A 14,125-nucleotide genomic window follows, 5' to 3' on the forward strand; every position below is an offset into this window, starting at 1 on the left:
TTTTAAAAAAGTTTAATTTACATATCTAATTTTAATTTTTCATAATTTAAAATAATCTTAATTTGTACAATGAAATTACATATTTAATATGTGAAAAAAAATATTTAAAAAAAATATTTGCAAATTTAAGAAATAGAATAATTTTTGAAATAAATTTTTGTCAATTTAATATATTATTATTATAAAATGTTCATATTTATTATATTGATATATTGAAATTTTGTGTTAATAAAAAAAAATTTTAAAATATATTTAATATATTAATTATTTAACATTTTTAATAAGTATTTTTATTTTTTAAAATATAAATTATATTATATAAATTATAAATATATTATTGATTAAAGTATAAATATAAATTTAATCATACATGTTTTAATTAAAATTGAATATATATATATATATATATAGATTTAAGATTGTCATTTGAAATTAAAAAATATAATAAAATTTTTGTATAATAATTTTTTAAAAATAAAATTTATAAAAAAATATAAATTTAGATTATTAATATTTATAAGAATATTTTTATTAATTCAAAAAGTAATAATACTTATTGGATTATAAGTATAGAATTACTATAATAAGAATTATAATATGTTTTTAGTATAAGTAGGATTATTATTATAATAATATTAAAATTTTAATTTATATTAATTATTATAATATTAAAAATAAAATTATTAATTATTTAATGATAAATATTTAATCACTAAAAATTATTAATTATATTGTAAAATTAACATAAAAAAGATTTAGCGATAAATTTTTTATCGCTAAAAAATTAACAATAATAATGTTTAGAATGTATTAATTATTAAAAATATTAGTAATATATCTTATCATTAAAATTATTAGCGACGAATTTATATAATTAATTATTTTTTAATTATATATTATTTGTGATAAATTATTTATCTGTCGATATAAATACTTTTTTTTTATATATTTTTATAAATAATGGATAAATTTTCTTATTTTAGTTAATTACTTTTTATAAATTTTATATTTAATTAAAGTTAAGCATAACTAAGATTAAGAATTTTAAATTTATATAAATTATAAAAGTAAGAATTTTAAATTTATATAAATTTAAAAATTAATTTAAATAATAAAAATATAATTAATTCTTTTAAAATTTTATATTTAGTTGAAATTAAGTATAAATAGAATTAACAATTTTAAATTTATGTGAACTCTAAAATTAAAAATTTTAAAAATGTAATTTGGATAAAATTAATATTCTCCCTTCCGTATATATATAGATAAAATTACATTATCTTCAAATTAATTTTTTAATTAAATTTATTGTTAAATTAAAAAAAACATAAATTATTCTTAAAAAATTATATACATATAATTTTTCAATAAAAATTATTTATAACATTGAAAAAATAATTTTTAATTTTATTTTTTATATTTAAAATCTAAAATTTTTAATAATAATTGTTAAAATTATCATGTCGTGCATGTATATTTATTATTTTATTAGTTTATCATCTTGTCAATAAAATAATAAAATTTATTTTATTAATCAACTTATTTATTTATGAATACTTAATTAAAATTATAATTAATTTAAAATTTTATTTTAAATAAAATTTTATAATATAGCTATAAAAATATAAAATATAAAAAAATATATATTAAATTATGTTAGTTAAATAAAATAAAATAAAAAAACATATATAAAAATCAGCTCCCTGCAAACCCTAAACGCATAAAGCCTCATATATAAGCCTCACTTTACCCATTTGTCCTCGTCTACCTCAAACTCCCAACTGGGCTGCCTATCCCCTTCCCTGGAACCATGCAGATCTTTGTGAAAACCCTAACGGGGAAGACGATAACCCTAGAGGTTGAGTCCTCGGACACCATCGACAATGTCAAGGCCAAGATCCAGGACAAGGAGGGAATCCCTCCCGATCAGCAGCGGCTGATCTTCGCCGGGAAGCAACTGGAGGATGGCCGTACTCTCGCTGACTACAACATCCAGAAGGAGTCCACTCTTCACCTGGTACTTCGTCTCCGTGGTGGCGCCAAGAAGAGAAAGAAGAAGACATACACTAAGCCCAAGAAGATCAAGCACAAAAAGAAGAAGGTCAAGCTCGCCGTGCTCCAGTTCTACAAGGTCGAGGACTCCGGGAAGGTGCAGAGGCTGAGGAAGGAATGCCCGAATTCTGAGTGTGGAGCTGGGACTTTCATGGCCAATCATTTTGATAGGCACTACTGTGGCAAGTGTGGCTTGACTTACGTTTACAATAAAGCTGGTGGTGATTAGGTTTTTTATAATGCGTTTTTGTTCTGCTATAATGGATTTGGTAATTTAAGTTCGGTAATAGATGTGTATTGATTTTTGTTTTGGTTGGATATTAATAGCTGGATTTTGTTGATTTAGTTGCTTAATCTGGATATCTCCTCCATATCCAGGGATTAATTAGTTTTGCTATCTTGTTTTCTAAATTTCGGCGTATGATTTGATCTGTTAGCCATTGCAGTACTTGGAATTTGATTGAAGCTTGGTTGTTTGATGGCTGCTGGTTCTTTTTAGCCGTTAAGGATTTGATGTGGTTTTGAGCTATTGAATGCATTAGTATTAGTTTTGGGGGTTAGATTACATAGGTAAAGGTAATATTGTTGATCCTTGTACTAGTCTTTTTATGCTATTTTCTGCCATGTATGATTGTTTGATGCTGTATGCTGGAGTATTAGACATATGGAATATCAGCTTTGAATTTCTTAGTTTAATTTAGTGGGCTTGTCCCTTGAGAGTCCAAGTTTCTCCTTAAAGAGATAAGAAAACAACAATTCTTACATTTGGTAGGATGTAATGCAATGTAATACAATTAAATTTTCTATTGAAATTTTCTGTTGAAATCGATTGCAATACATTGCACTACGGCCTGCCAAACTTAACATTAGTTCTTTTAGCAATGGAAAGTTGCAAGCCTAATCTGCATGGAGTATTGTTATGCAAATCGAAATGTGGGCAATGTTGTTGTAGCAAAATTGCCACTCCATCTCATTCAGTTAGTTTGCAATAATGTTCCTCTATGTGAGGTTTAGCTACTCTGCCTAGCCTGTAGTTCTTTTGAAACATGTAGATCGTGATTTCTATTATGAGTAATTTGTTGTCTAAGCCAAAGTGGTACCGAGCTTCCTAGCATGTCATTGATTAAATAGATTTTCTCCCACTCCCAATTCTGCGGAAGAAATCCTCTTCATAAGGCTTATTTCAAACCATGGGTTGTCATGTTAAGATGTTCTATGTCACTACATGGTGGCTAACTTCACAATTCTACTGAATTGATGTTAATATTTACCATATACACCATCAACCATTGTTCTGTAGAGGTAAATTTTGTAGTGTGAGGAGACTTATGCTGGATTTGAAACTGCTGAAAATGGAACCCTAGTTGTGATAATGATCCATAAGGTTAGGTTGTTGGGATTTAGAGTACGATTTTTTGTCATAGGTTAAGGTGACTGCTCAAAGCTCCGCTAGAATGCACAACAGAAGTGTCATCTCATTTGTGACAAAGTTTCTTGGAAAACTTTGGAAACATTCATTGGTGATATCAGAAAACAAAAAAGAACTAACGTTGAAATGCCTCTTTTGGAAATAAGAGGAGTATTTTATTGGTTTCAGAATCGGAACATGTTCAATTTGTTATTAAGGCGTGGATCTGCAAGCTTTTGTTAAGTTCTTGACTGCAGTAGGTTACATCTCTGTTCATGATTGGCACTAAACTGAACTTTTTGTGAAGTATTAATTCTTCGACGAAATTCTGAGCTATGGATTGTCATTAGTTGAATTTACAGTTGGTTCCCATGTGTTCTTTGATTGTAAAATAGTGGTTGTGGAATGTTGGATTCGGCCTAAAATCGATTGGACCCAAAATCGCCTGGTTAAGTTTAGAATTGAAATCGATTAATGATTTTTAGGCTCAACTCAAATCGAAACCACTTGAAAGGATAGTAATGATCCCTCACTTGAAATTTGAATTAAATTAAACTAGATTAGCTTCTTAATTGAATTTGTATACTCTCTAAATACCTAAATAATTATCCTTTCTATATAATATTTCATTCAATTTACATTTTTCCACAATCAAAGTTTTTTTTTTTTAATTCAAATATATAGAATATCATTCTTCAAGGAAAAAATTGGTGGAACTCCATTTTCTTTTGATTCAAATTTTTAACCAATGGGTATCGATATTATTAATGAAATATTGCAAAATCAATTATCCTTTTTTTAACTAATGGATATCGATATCAGTGAAATGTTGCAAAGTCAATTATCCTTTTTTTAACCAATGGGTATCGATATTATTGATGTAATATTGTAAAGTTCATTATCCTTTACTCAACCTGGTAAATTTTTATCATAAGAGAGTTAATATGTTGACTTGGACTTGGATAAGCAGGAAGATTAAACTTCAAACAAAAATGGAACAAGCAGGAATTAAGTTAAAATCCAGACTATTCAAGGTGCATTTACCAAATTTCATGCAGTAAATGAAGTTAAAGTAAAAAAATTGCAACTATCGTGGGCAAGTAGAAGACATATATGCAGAACTTGCAAAAGAGCATCCATCCAAGGCATAAATCCATAAAATACAAGCTCAACTTAGCCAATTTTAATTATTTGACTATTTATAATGAATGCTTGCAAATAAAAAATGATATTTTGAAAATTAAACACGAGGTAAGGAAAAATATTGTAGAAATATATGAATCTCATTGTACAACTTTTCCACAACATGCCCCCTAATCATTTTCTCAGTTGGATGATCAACCATCTATGCAAAGCCAAAGAGGACAACATAAGATCTTTATAAAACAACTGCGATTCATATTCTATCAAAAATTGCCAAAGGAGGTTTTAGCAGCCCATATATCAATAGTTACAGTTGAACAAGTATTTAGAACGGAGAAAAATACTTGATGAGACTTCATCTAACTAGTAACCAGGATTCTTGAAGGCTCAAGCATGTGTAGATGATTAAACTAAGATCAAGTATAGTCAACAAGAGAATGTCATCGAGCTTGCCAACAATGACTTCACAAGTCAAAATACCGTACGTACGGATATGAATTAAGGTAAATTGAGGATTATTTAAAAGATAAAATATAACTACGTATGTTACTCTGAACAGTGAGGAATCGGCCCCTACTGTACGATTCAGTTCCCCCCACGAACTGAAACCAGGAACATACCTAGAACTCAGCGCCCTGGCGGTCCCTACTGGTACCTTACTCTGTTTCAAGGGAGGCTTACAGTTTTGAGCGGCAACAGACGTACCATTCACAATCTCACACAAATTGGTTTGCAAGTGATATGTGTCAGGTTCGAGTTGTTATTCCTTAATTCCGACGTCAAAAAACAAGTGTGTATATCAAAATGTTGTCCTTTGCCTTAGTTCAGGATGCATTTGAATGGTACAATTTTTTTTTTTTTTTTGAGAATTTGAATTGTACAATCTTCATTTTTGGTGGTAACTGTTTAAAGTTGTCAATTCTCAATGTCTGTCTTGGAAGCTTATTAGAGTCACATTGTTGCATTCACTGGGCAATCTAGCATCTGCGAGTGATTGGCATTTGGCATGTCAAGTTAAATCGTAAAATTTTCTACTATCCTGTGATGTGCAAGGAAGACCTCTGATGTTTATGAAGTTGGCATGCTCAGGCTTTCTGAGTGAGTTGAAGCTGGTATATTTGGTAGCTTTTGGCTGAACTGGATAGGGTGGCCAATACTGTGGTTCGTGTTGCCTTTAAAGCCTAGTCAATAGGTCAAACTGATTGAAATTTTACCTCAGCTTCAGGAGCAAATTCATATTTTAAGAGATTTGCATAGGTTGAATAGTTTTTATTTACATATTAAGACTTCAAATCTTTCTTCATATAATCCAATACCCATATGAAAATTTATTTATCTTTAAAAAGGCAAATTCCTAGTTCATATTCATCAATCAATTATGAAATGCTTAATTACTTTTTAAGCTCAGAACCTCCTAAGCAATGGCTGATATTAAAAATAATCTTCTTATTTAACCTATTTTGTTAATTAAAAATAGCCATTCAATTACTTTATGTGGAATATTTTAGTTAATTTTTCAAAAATAATTATAATTTTTTTTAATAAAGGGTTTTTTTTTTGGAAAATTTTTACTTTTTTTCCCCTTAAATCTTCAACATGACAATTATTATGAGATGAAAATAATAGAACTTAATGGTAGTATTTGTGGTCCCTCTCTAATATAGGGCAGAGTCTAGGATTGCCAGTCGTAGTTCTGCAATAATAATTCAATTCTTTTTATGCATTATATTAAATTTATTTTTCATATTGTTCAATTTATATTATTACAAGCAATATAAATACCTTTTAATTTTTTATATTATATTAATTAAATTCACATATTTATTAGTTTTCTCTCATTCTTATGCAATATTCATGACAATAATTAAGTTTTAATTTCAAATTAGTTAGTGTCAATAATATAAATAATTTTTTGCTATTTAACTCTGTTGGACATTAAGTTTACATCAATAATAAAAAAATTAAGGGGAAGGAAAATTAATCTGAATATGTGAAATGAAATATGGAACCTGACAAAGCATATGTTAGGCATTAAGAGAGTGAAAGTAAATAAAGGGATGGGAAATAGCATGTACAAAGAGAGCACAGAAAGTAGGAGTGAAGCCTTTTCATTGTCAATTATACTTACCCTCTCTCATCAAAGACAAATCTTAAGATGCCTCTTTTCCTTCTCCATGCACCTTTCTGGAACTTACCCTTCTTCTTATTATGGTAAAATCTTTCTGCACTTGTGCTCTCATGAATGAGAGATGTGTCTCAAACAGGTAGATGAGTAAATAATACAGAAAACAACACATGAAACAAATTGGCACTAGTCATTTTAGTTGCACCCATTGAAATTTGAACCTATGCTAGCCTCAGATGTTGAAGTTTTTACTATCTTTTTTAGTATGCACCTACTAAACAATATGAATCCAATGTAGGAGAAGTAATAATTAAATCAAAACATAAATGGGATAAGGGTGTGATTGTAATTTGGATTTTAAGATTAAAACATTCTGCAATTCTTGAGCAATGAGAGCATTTATTCCTGGCAGCTGAGTTATGAATATGTACTTTTTTTTTTTGATAAACATGTAATTAGAGACTTCACCATTTTGGCATCCCAAAACATAAAATTAAAGTCAATTGTTCCTTGTTGGGACACCTATAAATCTTCCCCCTTCTATATCAGATACGATCCACAACCACAAGGCTTCTCTTTCTCTCTATCTCACGCACAATGGCAACATTAAACCATCTCTTTGACCTTCCAGAGCAGATTTGCTACGTGCAATGTGGTTTCTGCGACACCATTTTACTGGTATAGTTTCAAGAAATAAGTTTAGTGAAAATTCAATTGATTATTCTTTTGGGTTTTTCTATACTTGACCTTTTCTCTGTTTCAAGTATAGGTAAGTGTCCCATGCAGCAGCCTGTCCATGGTGGTGACTGTGAGATGCGGCCACTGCACCAGCCTCCTATCTGTCAACATGATGAAAGTTTCTTTTGTCCCTTTCCAGTTTTTAGCTTCTCTCAGCCATGATCAGGTGTGCAATAGATACTACTGCGACTACTTGTCCATGCTGTTCTATTGATCTTCTTTGCTTTTTTGAGACCTAATTCTATTATTGAACCAAGTTTACTGTTTATATTGATGCTATGGATAACCCATTGAGATCTCCCAAAGTGCAGATCGAATTTAATATTATTAACTCAAGAGTTTTTTTCATAACTCTTTCTATATCTCCAGCAAAAAGAAGAAGTCAGTCCAGAAGAAGTGGATGCCCAAAAAGCCTTGGATATACAGAGATCATCATCCATCGTGGCCTATTCTGACAACGAATTAGAGGATGATAGGAACCCTGTGAACCGTATCATTAATAAACGTAAGCTTAGTTTGGTTATGAGCAATAAAACATATATTTATGTAGTACCAAGTTAATTGTCTGAACTCATATACTTATTTAAACTCTAAACAGCCCCAGAGAAAAGGCAAAGAGCACCATCAGCTTACAACCGTTTCATCAAGTAAGAAATTAATCTTTATTAGTCTTAAATAAAGATCATATTAATTTACTGTGATGATTTAGCTTTGGGATTCTTATGCACGTGTTTATAGCAGAGAAGAGATCAGAAGGCTCAAAGCTGAAAATCCAAGCATGGCTCACAAAGAAGCCTTCAGCACAGCTGCAAAAAATGTAAGTTCTATGTCAAACCATGCTTTTTTTAAGACTTTGAATCTGGATGACACAAACAAACGAAGTACAATAATGTTTCAATCCTGGACTTGTTCGATTGTTTTCAGTGGGCCAATTTCCCACCAATTCATTATAAAGAAGGTGGAGAAAGTGTTGGCCAGGAAGAAGAGAAGGCACCATGGAGTTGTGATGCAATCGAGGTAAAATACCATTTGCTCCTCACAGGTTTTTTAGCTGGATCACAATTGTTAATTGTAACCGTTAAATTCCGTGAATATTAATTGGTAGTGTCCTGGAGCTCAGTTCATGAGATGATGATAATTAATTATTAACCTTAATTACATCCTGAATTGTCATTGGCACTACTGCCAATTTCAAGATTCAAGATTTGTGCTGAAATGGGAAGAAATGATTGGTTTTGTTGAAAACCCCATTAATGGACAGTGGTGACACAACACAGGAAGGGTTACTGATATTTTGTCTCTCAGTTCTTGACGAATTCCAAAGCCAATCACTTTCTACCCAATTGAAAACCAGTACATTTCAAAATTTATGAAATAACCTTTTTAGGGTACTTGAACTGTAAAGACTGTTTTAACTCTATATGTTTTTAGTAATTTATGCCACTGAAGTAGATGCATAACTTTCTGTTTTGAAAATTTTCAGGTCAACACTGGAGGCAAAGGTTTCCATGAAAGAAAGGTTCCAAGGCATTCCACCCTTTGAGTGAAGCAGAAGAAGAAAGCTTATATAAACTGCCATAAGAAGAAAACTGTTCCATTTTTAGGGTTAGGGTTAGGGTTAGGGTTGGGTTCTGAATCATATGCCCTTTAGAGGGTAGATGCTCTTGGAAATGAGGTTTTCACTGTGCTGCAAGTTGTGAAAGACTGACTTTAAGATAAGTTTTCACGGTGCTTGATGATTGTTAGTTGTGTATTCTGTGAGGGGCAAATTTTCATTTGATCCAGAGGCCTAGCTAGCTTTATATTTATACAGGTAATTGAATAGAGCTTTCTTTCTTTTAATTAGGGTTAATTTAGGACTTAATAAGAATAGGCTTTCGTGGGAATCCTAACTGCAAATTTTGGTGTAGCTAACCTATAGTTTTTCAAATAAAACTTGATAACAAGAGAAAAGAGAGAGAGAGATATTTCTAAGTGCAAATTAAGATTGCGCTATAAGCTCGAGTTTACATGAGAATAAACTTATTAATCATTAAATTAAATATTTATATCTAAATTCATACAGTATACACTTTAATTAATGCCATACACATCTTGATATAAATATTTATTCTAACAATTGTTAAACTTGTTCTTATATGAGCTCGATTTTATATTAAATGTAATTGCAAATTAATCATAGGTTAATTATCCTGAATATTATACCTAAGGTAGCCAGTTGCATATCTTTAACATAGATATTAGCAAAGAAAGGAAAGATCATTAAAGATTTGTTTGGGAACCACACGATGTTGCTGATGAATTATCATAAAGACCTTGTCTTGACAATGGTTTACCATACGAAGACTTAATCTAGCACTCGAAGGAAAGTATATTGTTGTTGATTATAGTGATACTCGTATAGAATCTATCGTAATTAATAATTATAATGAAATTATATATATAATAGAATAATCGTATATATAATAGTTGTATTCTAAAATTTCTCAGAAGAATAAATAGAAGATGCTTATAAAAAAAACATACTAGCTATTGCACCAAAAAACAAAAAAAAAAAATATATATATATATATATATACTAGCTAAAAACATAACTAGCTAATTGATGACGACCTGCTTCCCTCACCCAGTACGTATTTGCAAATATATAATTCTCATTTGCTCCAATTCCACTGTTTCCTTCTTGCCAATCTGGACACCCTTTGAGTACACCTATCTGAAAATTGCAAAGGAAAAAAAAAAATAAAAGGGGAACTCATCTTATTAAATAAAAATATACAATCAACAAGAGAGACACATATGCCGTTAGCACAAAATATACCATGATCATATATAGCTAGCAAACAAATTATAAGGAAAAAGAGAAGTGCAAATTAGTTTAATGTCTTACTTGGGAAAGGCCTGAAAGAAGTAGAACGGAAATATGCATGAAAGAAGTCCTTATTTTCTTTTTGTAGTTCTCTCCACACTGCAAGCTTAACTCCACTGGTTACAGTCTTCCCACACACTAATAATAACGTTAGTCAAAGAAGAAGAAGAAGAAAGAAAGACCTGTAAGTGTAACAAGAGGCCGAATGTTGGCATGTTCTGCTAGTGCCTTAATGCATTGGTCTCTGCTCATGTGAAGGAGCAGGCATCTCTCTATAAGATGGTGAACCTGTTTTACACACACACACAAATGCATGCAAAAAACACAAGTGATCAATGGTTAGATATGGCGGCCGGCCGGGATGGCATTGGAGAGGGAGAGAGGGTGTAAAGGGCTATTGATGAATGAACTTACCATCCTAATGTAGCTATGTGGGTGGCAATGCAAACAAGGAAGGAGATGCTGGTGGTGGGTATAATACATCTTTTTCTCCTGAATAGAAATGGACAAATCAAAGAGAATACCAAAGAAGGGGAGGAGAAACAAAGAAAGAAAGAAAATAAGACAAGAGACAATAAGCGAAAAGTGCAAGGGAAGGAAAGGAAATTAGATATTATTAATTTGGACGATCTGTGCCTCGCCAAGGCACAAATTAACAATGTCAAGAAGAGAGCGACTGTTATCCACAGGATATCTGAGCGAAGGGCCAAAAAAGCACAAGAAATCCAAATGATAGATTCACCTCATCTTCAGCAGATAAGAGAAGTTATGGTATTTGGGAATACAAAAAATGTGTTTTCACAGATGAAATTTCGTGGCCAAGCCCATGGCCACTTGATCTTTGAAGCTGTAGTATAACCTGCTCATCGATCCATTTCCTGTCTATTTTCGGTCCTACTTCTTCAAGTGCCTTTAATGTGTCGTGGTCCCTGTGCAAAATGGTACATATATATTTAGAAGCCTAAAATTTAATCTTGTCATTTCAATGATGGAAACCCTAGTGTACAAGCATCTTCCACGTTTTTGTCTTGAGTTTTAATTTGAGAATTGAAGGACACAAATGGAGAAATTATATCTTAGTTTACATTCTAATTGCGAAAAAAATTAATAAAAAATAATAAATAAGCAAATTTGATTTAAGTAGCCACCAATAAGAAACAGAAAAAGAGGAGAGGAAAGGGGAGAGAGGAGACAAGAGGAACTTTGGATGAAGTTAATTATAGAAGTTCCGGGTTTAATTCTATTAATTATATTGGAGTTAAATTATTTTTTTATTGCTTTTAAATGGAAACAAATGAATATATAATTCATTAATTTGTAATCATCAAATTCCATGTTAATTAATTTATAATTTTTTTTTCAAACAATATAAAAATAAATGAAGAGTCCTTCGAATAGATGAGGGATGTGAGGAGGATGTTAGTCATAGGATTAAAGCAGGATGGTTGAAGTGGAGACGTGACACAGGAGTTTTATGTGATCTCAAGATTCCCAATAAGTTAAAAGGAAAATTTCACCGTACAGCCATACGATCGGTTATTTTATATAGTAATGAGTGTTGGGCACTGAAAGAGTCGTATGCGTCTAAGATAAGAGTTTCAAAGATGAGAATGTTAAAGTAGATGAGTTGCCATACTAGACTAGATAAAACTCGCAATGAGAGTATTAGAGAAAAGGTAGGAGTGGTACAAATTGAGAATAAGTTAAGATAATAGATATTGAGGTAGTTTGGTCATATGAAGCGTAAACATACGAAGGCTCCAGTTAGACAACATGACCCAGAAGTATTACACATTTCTGAGGATTTAACTCAAAATCGTTTAGAGTAGAGAAAGCGAATCTATATAGTCGACCCCAAATTTTTTGAGTAAAACCTTAGTTGAGTTGAGTTAAGTTGAGTATAAAAATAAATAAAGAATTTCAAAATTCTATACATATTTTTGAATTTATTTTTAAATTTCATCAAAAATAATTCAATTTAAATGTCATACATTTTGTTAAATCAAGATTTTTCGCACTTGATATATATATCATTGACCCTGTCGATCCATTTGCTGATCAAGAGATTTAAGCATTGTTTATTGTGTGTTATTAAAAGGCACACAAACTCCATTATTGACCAATCTCAAAATTCTATTCAATCATATCTTTAGTTGGACTTACTTGCACATCAACCCCATTCAATTCACATATTTTTCTTTGAAAAGAAGGGTCCATTCATTGAAATCACCTCTAATTTTTTTAGCTATTCCCACTTTATTATTTTTCCTTCTCTAATATTTTTTAATAATTTATTTTTAATATATATTTAAATTACTAAAGTTGATAAGCAAGATCAAATTATTTATTTAATATTAAATCCAATTGAAATTAGATAAAAATAAATTATTAAAAATAAATGTCCAAAACTATAGGATACATGTAATACACTTGCCAATTTTTTATTTTTTTTTTTATAGATAGAATACACAAGAGTCAATGATAAGAATGAATCCTTGTTATAATTACGATAATTTTAATAGAGTCATTATTCCTGTATAACTCACACTCACACTCCACATCAGCAGTATATGTTCTATCTATCAATAAAAAAAAAAAAGGCACCTGAGTAAAAACAAAGGACAGTTAGTATCATGATGCATTCCTGATTGAGGTCCGCTAATGAGTCGGGTGTATCTAAGGACTGATGCTAGCGAATTTGACTATTTATGGCTAGGGGAAGATTACACGTGCCTAGCTAGAGTGGCTATCAAAAGAAGAAAATGAATCAAACTGTTTCAAGCTAGGTTAGGTAAATGAACATATCATGGAAACAATACAGATTGTGCAAATAATATATGAGGATTTTTTAGATAAATTATAGTCTATCACATATTTGTATATCATGTTAATTAAATTATTTCACATTATTTATTTTATATATTATTATATATATATATAAGAAATTAAAAATTAAATTATATATTTATCTATAATTATATTATTAAAGTAATTTTCCAAAAAATTCTTATAATTATAATTATATGCTGTTTGAAAAGATCAAGAAGTATTAATTACATTTTTCTAATTTCATGCTTATTTCTGCTAAGTTCCTACTGCTAATATTAGTTATTTTAATAGTCATTAGTAGTTTTAGTAGTCATCAACTGTCTTACTAATTATTAGCTATTAGTGGTTCAGTGATATAATCTTATTAACTTTATTCAAAACTCTCTATCAACCTTTAAAAATTAGAAAGTTAACTTTTTATAAACCACTTTTTTAATATCTAAATATTAATATAAAAATATTTTATCACTGAACAGCATGAATAAGAGAGATAGTATTTTAACTATGATTAAAGTACTAAATATTATCTTAAAAGCTATTACTTAACGGGTCTAAGTGAGAAAAATGGTAATTTAATCAAATTAAAAAGTATTTTATTATAATTTAAATAATTTAATTATTTTCTTAATTATCTTAAGGAGGGAGTGAAGCATGAATAAGTTTCTTTTTCATTCCATAGTAAAGGACAATGAATGTGGGACTCCAACACCAACTAAACGTGGTTCTTACAAATCTCCCACCAAGCTTGGCTAAGCTTTATCCTCATCCAAACACTGATATTAATTAATTAATTAGAGAATTATAAAATACTGCTACTCAACGCAGATCAGACAATCACTCACAGTAACCCATCACCTTAGATCCCTTTGCTTCTTATCCGATAAGATTTTTATTATTAGAAAAACCGTATATTGATCCTAATTAAATTAGTAATTTTTTTTTCTCGGTTTGATTGGAAAGC

The 14,125-nt window shown here is 30.2% G+C and overlaps 3 protein-coding genes across 3 annotated transcripts; 2 read left to right on the forward strand and 1 right to left on the reverse strand.

Moving 5' to 3' along the window:
* Positions 1–1,722: 1,722 nt before the first annotated feature.
* Positions 1,723–2,531, forward strand: LOC110673692 (ubiquitin-40S ribosomal protein S27a-like). Its single transcript, XM_021836852.2, has one exon. The coding sequence runs from the start codon at positions 1,811–1,813 to the stop codon at positions 2,279–2,281; it is 471 nt and encodes a 156-aa protein (XP_021692544.1). The 5' UTR covers positions 1,723–1,810; the 3' UTR covers positions 2,282–2,531.
* Positions 2,532–7,239: 4,708 nt separating this feature from the next.
* On the forward strand, positions 7,240–9,419 carry LOC110673691 (axial regulator YABBY 4). Its single transcript, XM_021836851.2, has 7 exons — positions 7,240–7,406; positions 7,498–7,632; positions 7,836–7,971; positions 8,065–8,113; positions 8,208–8,283; positions 8,391–8,483; positions 8,950–9,419. Exons 1-7 carry the CDS (start codon positions 7,326–7,328, stop codon positions 9,007–9,009), a joined length of 630 nt encoding a protein of 209 aa, XP_021692543.2. The 5' UTR covers positions 7,240–7,325; the 3' UTR covers positions 9,010–9,419.
* A 455-nt stretch (positions 9,420–9,874) lies between these two features.
* Positions 9,875–11,081, reverse strand: LOC110673688 (uncharacterized). Its single transcript, XM_021836847.2, has 4 exons — positions 10,750–11,081; positions 10,518–10,623; positions 10,357–10,434; positions 9,875–10,182 (listed from the first exon to the last, which is right to left on the reverse strand). Exons 1-4 carry the CDS (start codon positions 10,816–10,818, stop codon positions 10,121–10,123), a joined length of 315 nt encoding a protein of 104 aa, XP_021692539.2. The 5' UTR covers positions 10,819–11,081; the 3' UTR covers positions 9,875–10,120.
* Positions 11,082–14,125: the final 3,044 nt, after the last annotated feature.

Source organism: Hevea brasiliensis, chromosome 7 (genome assembly GCF_030052815.1).
Source record: "Hevea brasiliensis isolate MT/VB/25A 57/8 chromosome 7, ASM3005281v1, whole genome shotgun sequence".
NCBI lineage: Eukaryota > Viridiplantae > Streptophyta > Magnoliopsida > Malpighiales > Euphorbiaceae > Hevea > Hevea brasiliensis.